The sequence below is a fragment of the Pristiophorus japonicus genome, chromosome 3 (genome assembly GCF_044704955.1).
Source record: "Pristiophorus japonicus isolate sPriJap1 chromosome 3, sPriJap1.hap1, whole genome shotgun sequence".
Lineage (NCBI taxonomy): Eukaryota > Metazoa > Chordata > Chondrichthyes > Pristiophoridae > Pristiophorus > Pristiophorus japonicus.
Window position 1 is genome coordinate 262,267,273 of NC_091979.1, and position 21,635 is coordinate 262,288,907.

A 21,635-nucleotide genomic window follows, 5' to 3' on the forward strand; every position below is an offset into this window, starting at 1 on the left:
TTTAGAAACCAGCAAAGGACAACTAAAAAAATGATAAAGACAGAAGATAGCATATGAGAGCAAACCAGCAAGAAATATAAAAAGAGACAGTAAGAGTTTCTACAGGTATATAAAAAGGAAACGATTAGCCAAAGTAAACATTGGTCCCTTAGAGGATGAGACTGAAGAATTAATAATGGGAAACAGGGAAATGACAGAGACTTTGAACAAATATTTTGTATCAGTCTTCACGGTAGAGGTCCCTCAAAACATCCCAATAATTGACAATCAAAGAGCTATTGCGGGGAGGAAAACTTAAAACAATCACTATCACGAGAGCTAAAGTACTAGGCAAACTAATGGGACCAAAGGTGGACAAGTCCCCTGGACTTGATGACATGCATCCTAGGGTCTTAAAAAAGTGGCTGCAGAGATAGTGGATGCATTGATTGTAATCTACAAAAAGTCCCTGAATTCTGGAGGGGTTCCAGCGGACTGGAAAACCGCAAATGTAACACCCCTATTTAAGAAAGGAGGAACACGGAAAGCAGGAAACAAAAGACCAGTTAGCCTAACACCTGTCATTGGGAAAATGCTGGAGTCCATCATGAAGGAAGTAGTAGCAGGACATTTAGAAAATCATAATGCAGTCAAGCAGAGTCAGCATGGTTTTATGAAAGGGAAATCATGTTTGACAAATTTGCTGGAGTTCTTTGAGGATGTAACGAGCAGAGTGAATAAAGAAGAACCAGTTGATGTTGCATATTTGGATTTCCAGAAAGCATTCGATAAGGTGACACACAAGATAAGAGTTCACGTGATTGGGGGTAATATATTAGCGTGGATAGAGGATTGGCTAATGAACAGAAAAGAGAGTTGGGATAAGTGGATCATTTTCAGGTTGGCACACTGTAACTACTGGGGTGCCACAGGAATCAGTGCTGGGGCCTCAACTATTTACAATTTATATTAATGACTTAGATGAAGGGACCGAGTGTAATATAGCCAAATTTTCTGATGATACAAAAATAGGTGGGAAAGCAAGTTGTGAGGATGACGCAAAGAATCTACAAAGGGATATAGATAGGCTCAGTGAGTGGGTAAAAATTTGGCGGATGGACTATAATGTGGGAAAATGTGAGGTTATCCACTTCGGTAGTAGAAATAAAAAAGCAAATTATTATTTAAATGGGGAGCAATTACAAAATGCTGTAGTACAGAGGAATCTGGGGGTGCTTATATTTAAAACGCAAAAAGTTAGCATGCAGGTACAGCAAGTAATCAGAAAGGCAAATGGAATGCTGGCCTTTATTGCAAGGGGGAGTATAAAAGTAGGGAAGTCCTGCTCCTGGTAACACCTGTCATTGGTCCTGGTAAGACCACACCTGGAGTACTGCATACAGTTTTCCTTATTTAAGGAAGGATATACTTGCATTGGTGCCAGTTCAGAGAAGGTTCACGAGGTTGATTCCCGAGATGAAGGGGTTGTGATATGAAGAAAGGTTGAGCAGGTTGGGCCTATAATCCTTAAGAGTTTAGAAGAATGAGAGGTGATCTTATTGAAACATATAAGATTCTGAGGGGGCTTGACAGGGTAGATGCAAAGAGGATGTTTCCCCTCATGGGGGAATCTAAAACTAGGGGGCATAGTTTCAAAATAAGGAGTCGCCCATTTAAAACAGAAATGAGGAGGAATTTCTTCTCTCAGTGGGTCGTGAATCTTTGGACTTCTCTCCCCCAGAGAGCTGTGGAGGTTGGATCATTGAATATATTTAAAGTGGAGATAGGCAGATTTTTGAATGATAAGGGAGTCAAGGGCTAAGGGGAGCAGGCGGGGAAGTGGAGTTGAGGCCAAGATCAGATCAGCCATGATCTTATTGAATGGCAGAGCAGGTTCGAGGGGCCAAATGATCTATTCCTGTTCCTATTTCTTATGTTCTTATGTTGCATACAGTTGAGCTCCTGTGTTATTCAAAATAAGAGAGGAACACAAGAACCTTTACAGATGGTTAAAGTTCGAATTGAGAAAACTGTTTTGTTGTGTTTTTATTATTCATCTTTGAAGTTCAGTACAATTTTTCAAAATGACAGTTAACGCATGGAGAACTGGAATAAAGGTTTGTTTTTAATATTTAGTGCTTAAACAGCATTCTCTCAGAGCAATGGCACTTCAGGCTGCAGGTTAAGCAATGGAGCATCTATCTGCAGATTACAACATTTACTGATTAAGAAACATTTAAAGTTTAAATTCCCAATCCCAGTTTTTGTGTTAAAGCAGTTTGCAGATTACCTGGAGGAATAGCAGAGCAGACATCAGAGCTGGTCAGTGTGCTGTAGAGACCATTGACAGCATCATCAAAGTGTTCTGCAAACAGTACGTGGCTCTCTGTGGGTTCACTAGCCAGCGTGTACAGCTCCTCCCATCTGCCGGAAGAACAAGAGTTAGAGTGGAACTCAATTAACACTTGGACACAATCACACACTCATGCTAGTTTCATTCTTTTATTGGCTACAACAGAAATAACATCTACAATATATAATTTTAACAACCTATGTACTCTGATTGCTCTACTAGATTATTTGACTATCAGGTAAATCCATTCTCAAACAAAAAGCTGGGAAAATGTTAAAAAGCGATGCCATTATTTGGAAAAGAAAAATAACTTGCAATATAACACTTCCAGTTAGCTTGGATATAGATACACAGATGCTGGGTATTCTGGCGGTGAGTGACTCATCTCCTGATTCCCCAAAGACTTTCCACCATCTACAAGACAAGTCAGGAGTGTGATGGAATAGTCCCCACTTGCCTGGATGAGTGCAGCTCCAACACTCAAGAAGCTCGACACCATCCAGGACAAAGCAGCCTGCTTGATTGGCACTCCATCCACAACCGTTAACATTCATTCCCTCCATCATCCTCGGCAAGTGGCTGCAGTGACAAGATGCACTGCAGCAAATTGCCAAGGCTTCTTCGACAGCACCTCCAAAACCATCAATCTCTACTACCTAAGCAGATGGGAACACCACCACCTCAAAGTTCGCCTCGAAGTCACACTCTGACTTGGAAATATATCTTTGCTGGGTCAAAATCTTGTAACTTCCTCCGTAATAGCACTGTGGGAGTACCTTCACACACGGACTACAGCGGTTCATCACCAATCAATGCTGGCCTTGCCAGCAATGCCCACATCCCGTAAATGAATAAAAAATATATCTATAACAATTGGAATAATAACCTGCATATCTTTCCACTGACTAAAAAGAATGTCCAAAAGAGCATAAAAATCTTCTTGCCCCATGAGATATAAAGATAAGACGCAACATGAGCTCACTCATGGCTTAATGACCCAATCACAGAACAATTTCTCCTCTTCAAATAAAAATACAATAAAATGAATTTACAGTCGTAAAAACCCTGACTGCTTAACTTACTAGATGAGCTTGAAAACATTGTTAGCCCACATGCAGAAATTGGTACCTCAGGTAGACTGTGGAAGGGTCTCAGTGAAAAGTTAATATCCTCAGAACCCATACTGAGTTCTAAAATGACCTCTTGGTAATGATATTTTAATCTGACATGTCTATATGTCTACAGTTTCATCCATCTATCAGCCCAACTGAGAAGCAGTGTGAGAAGGTGCAACATTCCTCCAAGAGACATCACCATGGTATTTGTTATGCTATCTTCATAAAGTTGTCAGGGAGTTTTATACATTTAATTTATTTTCAGCACTGGCATTTAAAAAAGTGAACACATGGGTAAAGGAAAGGATTTAGTCTCTAATATCATTAAATGTCTAAAAGCAATGAATTCTCTATATAATTAGGTTGTGTCATTATAGGGGCTACATTAATGTTAAGCGCTAAAGTGTAAAATTTGCTGGGAAAATGATGCCCGATATTAATGAGGAACCCATTCTGACAGTCCATTTATCCTGCTCCTCACAGAACGTAAGGAAGTTCCTCACCTTGGAAACTTGACTCCAACAGCAAACACAGTTATTCCGGTTTCTTTCACTTGTGTTGCTGCTTGTGACACATTAACCTGAGATTTGCCATCAGTAAGAATGACAAGAATTCGAGGAACGGAGGAGTTCCTTGCATCCGTAAAACCTTTATGAAGAACGTACTTCAAAGCCAGGGCTGTCTGAGTACTTCCACCTCTGAGTTAATAAAGCAAACAGGATTAATGAAACGAGTGGTTAATAATGCATGGAATGTTTTAATATTCTTATTCTACTCAGTCCTATATTTATTCTCAGGTACAGTGATGCCTAGGGAACTATTAGTGTTAATAATGAATAATTTGCTTGTTTCATTGAAATTGCAATCAGAGTATAAATTTGACAATGCTATGGGATTAACTATGAAAAGTGAAGCTTATCCAGCATTAAAAATGCGTATTCTACTTCATCAGAAAATGTTCCAAACATATTTAATATGGACTTTTAAACACTCTACATATGGTCAAGACGTTTACATAGAAACATAGAAAATAGGTGCAGGAGTAGGCCATTCGGCTCTTCGAGCCTGCACCGTCATTCAATGAGTTCATGGCTGAACATGCAACTTCAGTACCCCATTCCTGCTTTCTCGCCATACCCCTTTGATCCCCCTAGTAGTAAGGACTACATCTAACTCCTTTTTGAATACATTTAGTGAATTGGCCTCAACAACTTTCTGTGGTAGAGAATTCCACAGGTTCACCACCTTCTGGGTGAAGAAGTTTCTCCTCATCTCGGTCCTAAATGGCTTACACCTTATCCTTAGACTGTGACCCCTGGTTCTGGACTTCCCCAACATTGGGAATATTCTTCCTGCATCTAACCTGTCTAAATCCCTTCAGAATTTTAATCAACTCTCTGAGTGAAGAAGTTTCTCCTCATCTCAGTCCCCTCTCATTCTTCTGAGCTCGTGAATACAAGCCCAGTTGATCCGGTCTTTCTTGATATGTCAGTCCCGCCATCCCAGGAATCAGTCTGGTGAACCTTCGCTGCACTTCCTCAATAGCAAGAATGTCCTTCCTCAAGTTAGGAGACCAAAACTGTACACAATACTCCAGGTGTGGCCTCACCAAGGCCCTGTACAACTGTAGTAACACCTTCCTGCCCCTGTACTCAAATCCCCTCGCTATGAAGGCCAACATGCCATTTGCTTTCTTAACTGCCTGCTGTACCTGCATGCCAACCTTCAATGACTGATGTACCATGACACCCAGGTCTCGTTGCACCTTCCCTTTTCCTAATCTGTCACCATTCAGATAATAGTCTGTCTCTCTGTTTTTACCACCAAAGTGGATAACCTCACATTTATCCACATTTTACTTCATCTGCCATGCATTTGCCCACTCACCTAACCTATCCAAGTCACTCTGCAGCCTCATAGCATCCTTCTCGCAGCTCACACTGCCACCCAACTTAGTGTCACCCGCAAATTTGGAGATACTACATTTAATCCCCTCGACTAAATCATTAATGTACAATGTAAACAGCTGAGGCCCCAGCACAGAACCTTGCAGTATCCCACTAGTCACTGCCTGCCATTCTGAAAAGTACACATTTACTTCTACTCTTTGCTTCCTATCTGCCAACCAGTTCTCAATCCACATCAGCACACTACCCCAAATCCCATATTCTTTAACTTTGCACATTAATCTCTTGTGTGGGACCTTGTCGAAAGCCTTCTGAAAGTCCAAATATACCACATCAACTGGTTCTCCTTTGTCCACTTTACTGGAAACATCCTCAAAAAATTCCAGAAGATTTGTCAAGCATGATTTCCCTTTCACAAATCCATGCTGACTTGGACCTATCATGTCACCTCTTTCCAAATGTGCTGCTATGACATACTTAATAAATGATTCCAACGTTTTACCCACTACCGATGTCAGGCTGACCGGTCTATAATTTCTCTCTCCCTTCTTTTTTTAAAAAGTGGGGTTACATTGGCTACCCTCCACTCCATAGGAACTGATCCAGAGTCTATGGAATGTTGGAAAATGACTGTCAATGCATCCGCTATTTCCAAGGCCATCTCCTTAAGTACTCTGGGATGCAGACCATCAGGCCAAGGGGATTTATCGGCCTTCAATCCCATCAACTTCCCCAACACAATTTCCCGACTAATAAGGATTTCCCTCAGTTCCTCCTTCTTACTAGATCCTCTGACCCCTTTTATATCCGGAAGGTTTTGTTTGTGTCCTCCTTAGTGAATACCGAACCAAAGTACTTGTTCAATTGGTCTGCCATTTCTTTGTTCCCCGTTATGACTTCCCCTGATTCTGACTGCAGGGCACCTACGTTTGTCTTTACTAACCTTTTTCTCTTTACATATCTATAGAAGCTTTTGCAGTCCGTCTTAATGTTCCCTGCAAGCTTCCTCTTGTACTCTATTTTCCCTGTCCTAATCAAACCCTTTGTCCTCCTCTGCTGAGTGCTAAATTTCTCCCGGTCCCCAGGTTCGCTGCTATTGCTGGCCAATTTATATGCCACTTCCTTGCCTTTAATACTATCCCCGATTTCCCTTGATAGCCATGGTTGAGCCACCTTCCCTTTTTTATTTTTACGCCAGACAGGGATGTACAATTGTTGTACTTCATCCATGCGGTCTCTAAATGTCTGCCATTGCCCATCCACTGTCAACCCCTTAAGTATCATTCGCCAATCTATCCTAGCCAATTCATGCCTCATACCTTCAAAGTTACCCTTCTTTAAGTTCTGGACCATGGTCTCTGAATTAACTGTTTCACTCTCCATCCTAATGTAGAATTCCACCATATTATGGTCACTCTTCCCCAAGGGGCCTCACACAATGAGATTGCTAATTAATCCTCTCTCATTACACAACACCCAGTCTAAGATGGCCTCCCTCCTAGTTGGTTCCTCGACATATTGGTCTAGAAAACCATCCCTTATGCACTCCAGGAAATCCTGCTCCACCGTATTGTTTCCAGTTTGGTTAGCCCAATCTATATGCATATTAAAGTCACCCATGATAACTGCTGCACCTTTATTGCATGCGCCCCTAATTTCCTGTTTGATGCCCTCCCCAACATCACAACCACTGGAGGTCTGTACACAACTCCCACTAACGTTTTTTGTCCTTTGGTGTTCTGCAGCTCTACCCATATAGATTCCACATCATCTAAGCTAATGTCCTTCCTAACTATTGCATTAATCTCCTCTTTAACCAGCAATGCTACCCCGCCTCCTTTTCCTTTTATTCTATCCTTCCTGAATGTTGAATACCCTTGGATGTTGAGTTCCCAGCCCTGATCATCCTGGAGCCACGTCTCTGTAATTCCAATCATATCATATCTGTTAACATCTATTTGCACAGTTAAATCATCCACCTTATTACGGATACTCCTTGCATTAAGACACAAAGCTTTCAGGCTTGTTTTGTTAACACCCTTTGTCCTTTTAGAATTATGATGTAATCACTCTCTGTTTGACATCAGCCACAAATCTGCTATTAATTAATTGTCAGATAAATAAACAATGTTGGCAACAGATATTAGAATGAATTTAAGGAGTTTGTACAAGAGCATTGGCTCTATGCCAACTAAGTGGTGCTAATAACCTTGTGTTCCTCAGAGGGAAGGCAGCAGGCTTACTTTGTAAAATAAAAATTATCTTCAGCACATCACCCATAACTACACAAACCCTATTCACATATTTAATTATGAATTCACCTTTTTTTTGTAAATTTGTGTTGAGTAATGTTTATTCATTGAAACAGTGTATATTCCACGTCTACTGTGGAATGAAGATTCCCAACTTCTGATGCTTTAAAGATAGCTGCAATGTGATTAGATAGCAGTCGAGGGTAATACTCATTTTCTTCCCATAGGAAAAGTTTCCTTGGCACCTGAGGCACACATCTGATGGAGGTAGCAAACTCAGGCAGGACAATGGCTCCTCCCCTCCCCCTTCCCCTGAAATTGCTTAAAACCGGCTACATCTCTAACTTTTTCCAATTCTGATGAAAGGTCATCGACCTGAAACATTGGGCTGGATTTTACCAACCTCGGCGGGTCAGGGACGGACGACGTCAGTGCTGCTCGCTCCAGCTCGCCATGTAGAATGATTTTCTCCTGACTGGGCTTGTTAAGCTCGCCCAGCGCGTTTGCTGGCCAATTGAAGGAAGCAGGTCATCTGCCAGTTTCCTTAAAAGGACCATGCGCAAATTTACTTTGACATTTGTGCTGTCAATGTTCTACAGCATTGAGGTGCTGCAAACACTGACAAGCACTGCACAAAAGGTGCAGGGCTGCACCCAGACTCTCCCATGACTCCCTCCATATGCTTATGGAGGAAGTCAGAGCACACAGGGATGTTCTCTTCCCTTCCAATCGGCGGAAGAGACCTTCCCAGGCACCAATGCAGCTGGTTGCAAATTGCACAGGAGGGCACAAACAGGGATGTCGTCAGGAGAATCAGGCTGCAGTGGCACAAACCTTTCAATGATCTCAGTAGATCACAAAACGTTACTGCAAAGCCACACTCAACCTTGTCCTGCTGTGCCACTCATCACATCCCCATCACTCTGTCTTCCCTAACCAATCCACACATCCCTCGCTATCTACATTATCACTTCCCATCTCACTAGCCATCCCTCACACTCACCCTCATTCTAGTCCAATCATACCAACTAACAACACACAAGGGGAGACACTTGGGGGTTTTATGCAATGTTCATGTAAAGTTTCTGTTAATGTGGGTCAAACATTGAAATCTGTATTTTCAACATTTTGCATTCTTGGACAGATTGTATGCACCTTTGGAAGTGGCTTAGTGAGTTGCTGTGAATGGTGAGACATAATGGTACACTCTGCAATGGTGGCAAGTGTGAAAAGAATGGCTTGGACATTGTAGTGATGCTTTATGGTGTTGGTGTGGGGTGGTGCCAATCTTGCCATGGTGAGGCCATCCCTAGCCTTCCGGACAGCAATGTGGCTGGGTGCCATGTCCTGTGAGGCATCAGTTGATTGCGGAGAAGTTTGGTGGTGTTGTTGGTGCTGCAGGTATTGGGGCTGATCGTGGTAGGATTAAGACGACCAAGGTTGGAAAGTTTCAAGAGCACCGATCCTGATGGTATAGATGGCAGGTGAAGTAGAGAAGCGATCCGTCAATGGTGGGATAGGTAATGAGGTCAGACTGGGTGGAGACGTGTAAAGACTTGCAGCATTCTGAATCTGTAGTGGAAATGCAGTTTAGTGAAGCTAGTGGCTAAGGGAAGATATCTGAATCAGCTGGAAACTTTGATTTGACATTTGAAGCTGTCAACTCATCAGCTGAAACAATAGAAAGTGACACCACCAGCCCCCCCAACCCCCCCCTGCCTCAACTTCATTGACGAGGTCTAAACACAGCAGGAAACCATTGGGCGATCTGTCAAATCCAAAATGTTGAGGCATAAAAGCATTGGTAAGTGGCTGTAAACAAGCCACTAATGATTTTAATTGCCTCCCCCACCGCTGCGTGTCATGTCTGCTCAGTGCTGCCAGACCCGAGATTTGGTAAAGGTGTGTGCTGGCGGGTTGACAGTGGCGTTCCGGCCTGCTGTCAAAAGAAACCACTTTCCCCACCTAACCCGCCATCAATTGCGCCCGCTGACCCCCGGAAAATTCTAACGTTATTATCTATTTCTCTCTCCACAGAGGCAGCCTGACCTGCTGAACATTTTCTGTTTTTATATTAAATAATATGGTTAGGGCTCAAAGATTTGACTATAGACATTTGTAACAGTCCTTAAACATCTATCAAATAATGTACTTTGGGAACAAAGGTAACCCATACCTAAATGTAATTTTTTTAAGTTGTTCCTTTACTTCTTCCTTTGTCAAGTAGGAATTCAGATAAAATTCAAACTTGGGCAGTGAACTGTACTGGATTACTCCAACTCTAACCTGCAAGGAAAAAATTGTTTAGTTCGAAAATGATTTCAGAATTAAGGGATTAACCTTGTTACTGGCACATAACTTTCCACATGAACTGAGTTCCAGTACGCTAAGGGGCATTGCTGGTGAAAGGCTTAATGGATCAGCACTGTCGCTATTGTAAGGATTATAACCTATGCACAAATAATGAATACTGACATGCACTTATTGGAATGGGAGGGGACTGTGTCTTTCCTAAACCGGCACATATGAGACACTGGATACCAAAATCTGTGGCTAAATTCTAAAGCATGGCCATTGAAAGGGAACTCTTAAAATGACAGAAGCTCTTTTTTGGCCTACATAGGCTGGCTATGAACATCAAACCTATATTACAACTAGAGCATGAAGTATGCTCACTTTGAGAGGTGAGTGTCATCCCCCCAAGGTTTTAGGTCTCTCGCTTCAGCTTTGGGTAAGCAAAACATAGCTAAGGGGTTACTCACTTTGCATAGTGCACCTACTTCAAGCTGAAGTCATGACCCTTTTGCTTATGCTGATCTATACATGTGGGTTTAAGGAACATACCTCCAGAATGATGCAACTCCGCAAAGTGCTTGACAATTAATGGTATACTGGCAATGGGAATGTCCTTTCAAAGGAAATGTTTTGCCCAGAACCAATTCAATTTATTTTTATTTTATCATATTTCATTAGGAGAAATTGGACAAAGGGGAATTTTTGCGCACCAAAGTGATAGTCCCATTATGGGAACTGCATTACATTTAAACTTCCAAAGCTATTTTTCCAGTTGATGCAAGCTAACATTTCACATCAGTGTAACATTCCAGGAATAAAGGATGAACAGATTTAACCCAGGGCTCTAAGAAAATTCATTTGCAAAGTTCAGTCACATTTCAAGCAAAAGTGAAGATTTTCATAGCACATAGAATTTACTGAATATTTCAGCAGTCGTGGCTACAGATGAGGCACGGCCAAGCCAGCATGTAACCATGGCAATGGGCCATTCGCACATGTGGAAAATGTTTTATTGTTTTGTCCAGGGCTATCTTTCATTATAAAAGGCCAGGCCAAAGAAAAGATTAAGAGGGGAACCAGTAAAGAGATGGGAGGAGAGGAAGGTAATAATCACTTTTGGTAAAGTCAGCTCCTTTTCTTAAACACGTTCTTCCCAATATGCACATTATAAACTTCCATCCATCCCTCTAACCTCACAGCCCAGGCCTATCTCTCCCTCTCCTGCCCTCCAGGCCTTGGCTTCGGGCCAGCCAGTTCCTCAGCTGGGAGCCCTTCTTGTGGAATCCCAACAACACAATGTGGAGCTTGGCACCATCCTGCTCACCTGGGGTTTGCGCTGCTGTCAACAGCGACACGGACTCCCCACTCGCACGCGCACACAACATTCTAGGTGAGGCGGTGCTCCCTCTGTATTTCAGTAAAGATGTTGTGAGGTGAACAAGAACTTGTATTTATATAGTGCCTTTAACGTAGTGAAACGTCCCAAGACGCTTCACAGGAGTATTTGAGATAAACAATTTGACACCGAGCTGCACAAGGAGAAATTAGGGCAGGTGGTCAAAACTTTGGTCAAAGAGGTAGGTTTTAAGGAGCACCTTGAAGGAGGAAAGAGAGGTAGAGAGGTGGAGAGGTTTAGGGAGGGAACTCCAGAGCTTGGGGCCTCAGTTTATTTAATATTAAAAAGAACGCTTTACATTGACTTAATTACCACTGGTTATAGAATGGAATTGCATCTGACAACCTATACTCACTCACTTCAACTCAGATTCTAATCCCAGGTGGTATTACACATCCAAAAACTAACTCATCCCCATAAACACAGAACAGTAAAGAGGTTTAGTCCATTAGTTTCGCACTTAACACTGTCCAAGTAAACATATTGTGTGGGCACACTAGTCTACCCAGAGGAACACTGCAAAGAAAGATAGCTGAGAAAATCTGACAGCAATTAGACATTAAGTAACCATTGGTGTCATTAATGATTGACAACATACAGATATGTATATAAAAAGCACAACTACTTTTTATTATAAAGATCCACACATTTTCAGCGCAAATGTCAATTTCAGAACGGATTGGATGTGTTCTCACACCAGGGATTTGTACGTTGTGACTTGCAAAACAACACTTGGCACAGTTCTGAAATGAACCTGCAGAATCAATATGATAGGTGGTTTCATCATTTTATTTTGAAACATATGAACAAAGGGCTCCTCTTTATCCTCCAAACTGGAAATAACACTGCAGCAAATTAAGGGACAAAGAACTTGATGTAAAGCTATTTGCGGGAGCTTGCAGTGTGCAAAATGGCTGCCGCCTTTTCTACATTATAACAGTGACTACACTTCAAAAGTACTTCATTGGCTGTCAAGTGCTTTGGGATGTCCCGAGGTTGTGAAAGGCGCTATATAAATGCAAGTTCTTTCTTTATTCATCAGGAATGTTATCACAGGTCCATTATTTATTAAGGGAATCAGTGAAGGATTGCAACTATTTATAAGACCAAGGAGAAATAATTATGTTGTTAGCTACTGCAATATGCCACTTCGTTTCACTGCTACTCTTCATCTGTTAGTTGTAATAAATCTTTACTGAAATTTGTAGTTAAATTTACAGTCTGATAGAGTATTTATTCCAAACCAAAAGCAAAATACTGCGGATGTTGGAATCTGGAATAAAAACAGAAAATACTGGAAATCTCAGCGGGTCAGGCAGCGTCTGTTGAGAAAAAGCAGAGTTAATGTTTTGGGTGAATGAACCATCGTCAGAACTGGAAAAAACAGATTCTTAACAAGCACTGAAAGGGGAGGGGAAGAACAAAAGGGAAGGTCTGTGATAGGGTGGAAGACAGGAGAGGCTCGAGACACAAAAGGGATGATGACCCAAATTGAAATGGTAATACCAGGAGTTAGAAAAACGTTAGTCAAGATAGGGTGTGAATGGCGGGATAATGACCAGTTGCCATTAGAGACAAAGAGAAAAAAGAAACAGGCTCGGGGGGCGGGGAAGGAGTCAAAGATTGGCAGAGGTTACCCTCTGAAATTGTTGAACTCGATGGTGAGTACAGAAGGCTGTAAAGTACCGAAATGAAAGATGAGATGCTGTTCCTTGAACTTGCGTGAGCTTTGTTGGAACAGTGTAGGAGGCCGAGGACAGAGAGGTCAGAGTGGGAATGGAGTGGAGAATTAAAGTGACAGGTGACCGGAAGCTCAGGGTCACACTTGCAGACTGAACAGAGGTGCTCCGCAAAGCAGTCACCCAATCTATGCTTGTTCTCCCCAATGTAGAGGAGACCACATCATGAGCAGCAAATACAGTATACTAAATTGAAAGAAGTACAAGTATATCGCTGTTTCACCTGGAAGGAGTATTTGGGGCTCTGGATAGTGGGAAGGGAGGAGGTAAAAGGGCAGGTGTTGCATCTCCTATCCTTGCACGGACAGGTGGCCATGGGAAGGGGAGGGGGTGCTGGGGGTAACTGCGGAATGGACCAGGGTGTCGCGGAGGGAGCGGTCCCTTCGGAATACTGAGAGGGGAGGGAAAGATGTGATTGGTGATGGGATCATGCTGGAGATGGCGGAAATGGCGGATGATAATCTGTTGAATGTGGAGGCTGGTGGGGTGAAAATTGAGGATAAGGGGACCCCCGTCATGGTTCTGAGAGGAAGGGGAAGCGGTGAGGGCAGAGGTGCGGGAAATAGAATGGACACGGTTGAGGGCCTTGTTAACCATGGTGGAGGAGACTCCTCTGTTGAGGAAAAAGGAAGACATGCTAGAGGTACTAGTGTGAAAGGTGGCATCGTCAGAACAGATGCGACGGAGACGGAGAAACTGGGAGAATCTATTATTTTCCAAAATCTGAGAAATCACAGGAGGGATTGTGCATTATCCAGTAAGCTAAAAATAGCAATAAAGGTTTACATTCTCCCCTAGGCAATGCTACATTACCAAAAATGCAGTGTATAAAATTACAGCCTAGTGTGCAGTGAGAAAGGTTTCGCTTACAGCAGTGGTCAGTGTCCCAGAGCAATAGGAAAATATCTAGGTATGGCCTACAAATGTAACAGAAACTCTACCCCCTCCAGTATTCCAAATTAATTTAGCTTTCATTTGGACAGCCCTCACATGTTTGACTCTCCTACTTTGTCTGATAGTTTGTTACAAATATTTATCAACATTTGAGTAATGATCTTGTTTTTTCAAATCAAATTTCTGTTTCAAATTTACTTTTCACTGGATGTTCATGTGCAGAGGGCGAAACATTTATTGCAGACATACAACGTTGTCACTTTTCTGTGCACTATTAGATAAACATTAAATATATGAGAGCTAAGTGCCTTAATTTTTAAGAAAAACACAGAAAATGCTGGAAACACACAGCAGTTACATCACCATCTGAAAAGGGAATATCTTGGGTGTGTCCCCTTTTATGCTGTAATAAATGTATGCAGTGTTTTATCTTCCCTCCTTCCCTCAAATAACTTTAAAACATGGCTTTGTCACGGAGATTATTTCCCCTTTAATCCTAGCAGATTTACACATCATTTGGTTTTGCTTAAACCATCAAATCCATTTTGGTTCAAATCTGATATAAGAAAACTTCTACAAATTCCACAGACCGTCTAAGAAAACTTTTAGCAATTAATTACTGGCGTAGTCAGGGCCAGTGTAGCCACATCTGTTATACATGTATCTAGTTACACGCAGATTTTGTTTTAGCATACATACTATGATGCTGCTTATTCATCTCTGTTCATATTCGACACACTTTAAATTGTTACATCAGATGAATGTTACAGGAATTAGACATCTTTTTTGAATGCTACAAAACTAAGTTTGGAACAGTGTGCGCCTGTATTTTTCAATATATACTTACAATATGTCCCAGAGAGGGAGGCATCTGCTGAAACACCTGTTACTCTTCTTCAGAATTCGAAACTTAACCCTTAGAATGTAACCTAACTAAATTCAGAATTAAACTGTGCTGTATGATACCAATATGGAAGGGTTGGAAGTTATACAAATATGATGATGTAGTTCTTAAAAGTCGCCATTTTTATTTAACATTCATTTATTAAAAGTATTTGGCATGTCAACATTAGTTACAAATAGTAGGCAGCACATTTCCCACCTAACCTATGTTTCTGTAACTTATTTTCACCATTGGACCGTGAAGCTGTTCCTTCATTTGAATTTTCTGCCGTTGCATCAGTGCTAAAAGTGTAACTGCAATGAATATCAGAAGATAGTAACAGATGGTCATAGATTAGTTACAGACATGTGTATACTGACCCTGAACAACTACAAACTCGGATCTGCCATCGATAACTTGAGTTCAGCCATGTCATTCACTCCTACAAATCGTCCTGTATCTAATTTTAATGGGAATTGATCACGCTACCCAATATTTATACCTCAAACAAACATCATTAGAAAAACAGATTATCTGGTCATTATCACATTGCTGTTTGTGGGAGCTTGCTGTATGTAAATTGGCAGCCACGTTTCCTACATTACAACAGTGACTACACTAAAAGTATTTCATTGGCTGCAAAACACTTTGGGACGTGCTGAGGTCGTGAAAGTTGCGATATAAATGCAAGTCTTTCTTTTTACCCTATATTTATTTGTTACCCAGGTATGTAACAATAGCATCCCCTTGTGATCTGGAGTGGATATGTGTGTCTTTCACAATCTCTCTGAAGGTAGACTGAGCAAACACTTGGTGAGACGAGGCTTGATGTAAAACAATAACTGGTAGGCAGATATACAGGACAGCCATTATTACTGTCCTCAATTCATTGAATGCTTATAATTTGTTTACACACGATAATATAAAATGAACACCCCACTGATAGCAGCCAAGAGTGACCTTCTGACTCCTGGGCGACAGTGAGACATCTTATTGAACTGCCCTCCAGTATTTCTAACTTCTTTGCATCAATGAAAGCCCTCCCAGCTTTGCCATTAGCAAGCCTGATGGGCCATTCCAGCCTTTCTGTTTCAGAAACCTTCCCTCCACGTATCTCTTTAAAAAAATCTCCCTTGTCAGACACCGACAGGGTTCAAAAGACTTTCCAACAGAATGGGTGTGAAGTGTTTTTCAATTACCCAGACAAGTTAACAAATTACTCATTATTTCATCCCTGGGTAAATAGCTTTTATTTAGTATATTAACCCCCTTTCATCTAGGTGTCTTGTTTAAACTTTTGTGAATACACTTTGCTTGAAAACATTACAAAAATAAGCCTTATTTTCAAATAATTTCTGTGGAAAATGATTAAAACAAATTCTTTAATACCGTTTGCCATTCATTATTCTCTAGAGCAAGGGCCCACATTTACCAGGAGAGAATATAAAGCATGCGGCACTCATATTTATAGTTATAGCATCAACACTCTAAAATTGCTCCAAGAGAAGAGTTATTAAAAAAACAATGAATTCTCTGCCTGATCTCAGGGATTGATACAAGGCTTTTCTCGTGAAATAAATTTGCTATTTGACCAAGTGTGAGCTTGGTTCAATTGGTAACACTGTCGCCCAGGAGTCAGAAGGTCACTCTTGGCTGCTATTTTAGTGCAATAGCAAGGGATGGCCACAGTGTTGGGTATACAGTCCCCCACCACTTATATCGTCCACACTTGGCACAGGCATCTGCCTATATCGGGCAAATGGCGCTAACTATTTGCCATTATTATAGAAGTCAATAGTGTCAGCTGTGACTCAGTGAGTAGCACTCTCGCCTCTGAGTCAGAAGGTTGTGGGTTCAAGTCCCACTCCAGAAATTTGAGCACAAAAATCTAGGCTGACACTCCAGTGCCATCTTTTGGATGAGACGTTAAACCAACGCCCAGTCTGCTCGCTCAAGTGTACATAAAAACTCCCATGGCAATATTTCAAAGAAGAGCAGGGGAGTTATCCCCGGTGCCCTGGCTAATATTTAACCCTCAATCAACATAACAAAAAAACAGATTATCTGGTCATTATCACATTGCTGTTTGTGGGAGCTTGCTGTGCGCAAATTGGCTGCCACAATAGTGACTACACTCCAAAAGTTCTTCTTTGGCTGTAAATTGCTTTGAGACGTCCAGTGGTTGTGAAAGGTGCTGTATAAATCTAAGTCTTTCCTTTTTACAAAGGTATCACTTTTAACATATTAAACACGCTGACTATTTAGGGTAGTTGAATAAGTACTTACCCTGTACTTACCAATTTATAAAGGCTCCACTGATATAGTCAATCGTTGGGTCTTCAAGCAGTTTCGATCAACTGTTCAAATCTTGTTAATCCCCTGTTTTATATTTAGCAGTTTAAAAGGGTGTTCTGATTTCAGGCAAAAGTGGGTCTCTAAACAGTTTCCATCAGCTGTTAACACATCATTAAAGTGTTTATTTTTTTTTTGAACTCTTTTAGGAGCAAACAAAAAACATTAAACCGTGCCCCCCGATCTGGGGGGAAACACCAAGCATTTACAAGGCCCTTTTATTTTTTGTGGTTTTTTTGGGGGGGGGGGTTTTTTTGGGCACAAAATCGTATTTTTTCTCCAAGTGCCCCCTATAAAAGGGGAGGGGGACACTAACAGCACCGGCAATTAAAACAAATTAACTTAAAAACATAAAATCAAATTAAAATTTGGTTGCCGGGCATGATGATGCACTCCAGTCCCTCCGGTGCCCACCTCTCGCAGAAGGCCGCGAGCGTACTGGTAGACACCGCGTGCTCCATCTCCAGGGACACCCTGGACCGAATGTAGGCGCGGCAGAGAGGCAGGCAGTCCAACTGAACGGCCCCCTCGACCGCCCGCTGCCTGGACCGGCTGATGGCACCCTTGGAGTGTTTAGCGCTGAGATCCTGGATGCAACTGCTAACAATTAGGAGAGGCAGCTGCTAAGTGTAATTTCCTGTGGTTTTTTTTTTAATATGTTGCTTACTTACCTTTCACCATCCATCGTGTTTAGCGGGCAAATCATGGATAAGAGGACTGCCATGTACTAGCAGGAGGTGAGGACTGCATTGTATTTCTGCCACCAAAAAGAAAGTTTTTTAAAAAAAAACTTAGCTGAATCTGGAGCCAGTGGAACATTAGCATTAAAACTGTGGGTGCTGCTGACCACCACTTGCGCCCCCCACCCCCGCCCCCCCCACTCCAACCCACCCCCTCCCAATCTCTCCCCAACCCTGACCTCATGGTAGGTCCAGTGCCAAAGTCCCTGCTGGCCAATCTTTGTCTTCTTCTCGACCAGTGCACTACTTCTCAGGGAGCCACTGGCATCCCCAGTGCATCACTCATATCCCGATGTCACAAGTAGACCAATTTAACGTAATCCTCTTGTTCATCAGGTTCAATGCAGCAGTTCGTGGTTGCTGCTGGGTTCACATCCAAAGTCCAGCACGAACCAATTTATAGACACTTATATTTATCAACTGACCGTGGCCAATGCCACAGGCAAGTTATTTATATTTAATAATGAACAGTTGTCCCATCAGTTATTGCAGAGTTTAAATAAACTGGAATTTTATTTTTAGATTGGGCACCGATTCGCAGTTTTTCCCATTAATGTTGCAATTGTCTTAATAGTTTGAAATTTAAACTGGACAGAGATAATAAAAATATGCTACTTCAACCAGTGTAATAATTTTATTTAGAGGAGCTAGAGAAATCTTGTTTCTAAGTTTACATCCCAATAGACCATGCCATCCAGCAGCCTTTATCGATCTTACACAGAGCAAGATGTCAATTCTTTAGACTGTCTCCCGGAAGATAGTCAATGGAAGGTAAATTGGGTGTATAACAGGCTGCTGATGCACTACCATCCATATTGTGCCCCTGCCAAAGTTAGATTTCACTCCCCCATTGTCTGAAACTGATATGGATAGCAGTTTTAATGGCTTACCCATCTCTTTTTGAGGGAGCTCATCAACGTTCTCAGGCATCCTTTCTTTCAGCAGCTCCAGTGTTTTTCTCCAATTAGAAAAAATACTGGACCATTGGCCCTTTGAATATTAAACCTGACTATATATCAAAAACATATTTATACTTTAAACTAAAAAATCTCTTCTGGACCAAATAGTCAACAATCCCAAAATGTGACATCCACTATAACAACAGCCATCGGGAAAGACTGAACGGGCTGAGGCTCTTTTCTCAACAAAAGAGAGGAGTGAGATGTAACCTGATAGAGATCTTGAAAATTATGAAGGGCTTCCATAGGGTAGATGTAGAGAAGATGTTTCCACTTGCGCGGAGTCCAAAACTCGGGGCCATAAATATGAGATAGTCATTAATAAATCCAATAAGGAATTCAGGAGAAACTTCTTTACTCAGAGAGCGTTGAGAATGTGGAATTTGCTATCATATGGAGTGGTTGAGGAGAATAACATAGATGCATTAAGGGAAGCTAGATAAGTACATGAGGCATAAAAGATTATAAAGATATGTTGATAGGGTGATAGGGTGATGAAATAAGGAGAGAGGAGGTTCATGTGGAACATAAACACCAGCATTTAGATCTGTTGGGCTTAATAGCCTGTTTCAGTGCTGTTAAATTTAACGTAATTCAATGTAACAGCTACATTCAATCATAGTTTTGTTATAATCAGAGAATTGTGTTACCAGCTTTTACTTTAGCAATACTAATTCCATCCCAACAGGATTTTCGAGCCTGTTTTTGACAGCTTTCACCAGAAAAATGGTGGTTGACCATTTGAATGTTCTAATCTGGTTTTACAACCAGCAATGAAAAATAGACCAAATTGTAATACATGGGCCGAGTTACCACTCATCCAGAAGTCCACGCCTAGATTACCGTGAGACTATCTCTTACAGCTACATAGTTTATAAGTACAACTTTTAAGAATTTGTCAACGTGATGAGTTGCTATAACCTTAACTAAAAAAAAAGCCATTGAACTTACCCTGCCAGGATTTATATCAAGAGCATCACAAAGTTTAAATGCAACATGTTTGGATCTTTCGAAGCTTGCTTTGCCAATACTGTATGATCCATCCAGCATGAACAGCAAATCAATGGCTGCAGAGCACTGCATCACTACCAAAACAAAATAGACTTAGATGGTTCAGAATTTACATTATTTTGATATAATCTAAAATTACTGAGGTTATACACAGTCCACAATAGTAATAGAAACATAGAAATTTACAGTGCAGAAGGAGACCATTTTGGCCCATCGTGTCCGCGCCGGCCGACAAAGAGCCACACGGCCCTCGGTCAGCAGTCCTGATGGTTACAAATAAACCTTTGAACGATGAACAATGGCAGAAAGGTAAAGAGCACCCAGCCCAACCAGTCCGCCACATACAACTGCGACACCCCTTGCACCAAACATTCTACACCCCACCCCAACCGGAGCCATGTGGTCTCCTGGGAGAGGCAAAAACCAGATAAAAACCCAGGGCAATTGAGGGAAAAAAAATCTGGGAAAATTCTTCTCCAACCCATCCAGGCGATCGAGACTAGTCCAGGAGATCCCCCTGGCCGTATTCGATTACTTGCAGTACTTGCCATCGTCTCTGCGCCAGCCAACAAGAGGTTATTCAGTCTAATCCCAATTACCAACTCTAGGTCCGTAACCCTGCAGGTTATGGCACTTTAAGTGCCCATCCAAGCACTTTTAAATGTAGTAAGGGTTTCTGCATCCACCACCCTTCCAGGCAGTGAGTGCCATCTGCATGAAGAAGCTTCCCCTCAAATCCCCTCTGAATCTTCCACCAACCACCTTAAAACTATGCCCCCTCGTAATTGACCCCCCTCCCCCCCCCCACACCAAGGGAAATAGGTCCTTGCTATCCACTATATCTAGGCCCCTCAACATTTTGTACACCTCAATGAGGTCTCCTCTCAGCCTCCTCTGTTTCAATGAGAACAAACCCAGCCGATCCAATCTGTCCTCATAGCTAAAATTCTCCATTCCATAGAAACATAGAAAATAGGTGCAGGAGTAGGCCATTCGGCCCTTCGAGCCTGCACCGCCATTCAATGAGTTCATGGCTGAACATGCAACTTCAGTACCCCATTCCTGCTTTCTCGCCATACCCCTTGATCCCCCTAGAAGTAAGGACTACATCTAACTCCTTTTTGAATATAGCATCCAAGTAAATCGCCTCTGCACCCTCTCTAGTGCAATCACGTCCTTCCTATAATACGGCAACCAGAACTGCACGCAGTACTCCAGCCTAACCAGAGTATTATACAATTTAAGCATAACCTCCCTGCTCTTGTATTCTATGCCTCAGCCAATAAAGGCAAGCATTCCGTATGCCTTCTTAACCACCTTATCCACCTGGCCTGCTACTTTCAGGGATCTGTGGACAAGCACTCCAAAGTCCCTTTCTTCATCTACACTTTTAAGTAGCCTACCGCTTAATGTACATAACCTTTCCTTATTAGCCCTCCCAAAATGCATTACTTCACACTTCTCCCAATTAAATAACATTTGCCTCTGCTCTGCCCACCTAACCAGTAGATTGATATCCTCCTGCACTCCATGACTATCCTCTTCATTATCAACCACACAGCCAATTTTGGTGTCATCTGCAAACTTCTTAATCATACTCCCTACATTCAAATCTAAATCATTGACAGATACCACAAAAAGCAAGGGATCCAGTACTGAGCCTTGCACAACCCCACTGGAAACATCCTTCCATTCACAAAAACATCCATCAACCATTACCCTTTGCTTCCTACCTCTAAGCCAATTTTGGATCCAACTAG

The 21,635-nt window shown here is 41.9% G+C and overlaps 1 protein-coding gene across 1 annotated transcript in view; it reads right to left on the reverse strand.

Moving 5' to 3' along the window:
• Positions 1–21,635, reverse strand: part of vwa2 (von Willebrand factor A domain containing 2) — an 81,070-nt gene that overhangs the window by 47,922 nt on the left and 11,513 nt on the right. Inside the window, 4 exon segments of the mRNA XM_070873978.1 lie at positions 2,270–2,403; positions 3,951–4,145; positions 9,783–9,892; positions 19,816–19,949. Coding sequence (XP_070730079.1) covers positions 2,270–2,403; positions 3,951–4,145; positions 9,783–9,892; positions 19,816–19,949 — 573 coding nt within the window.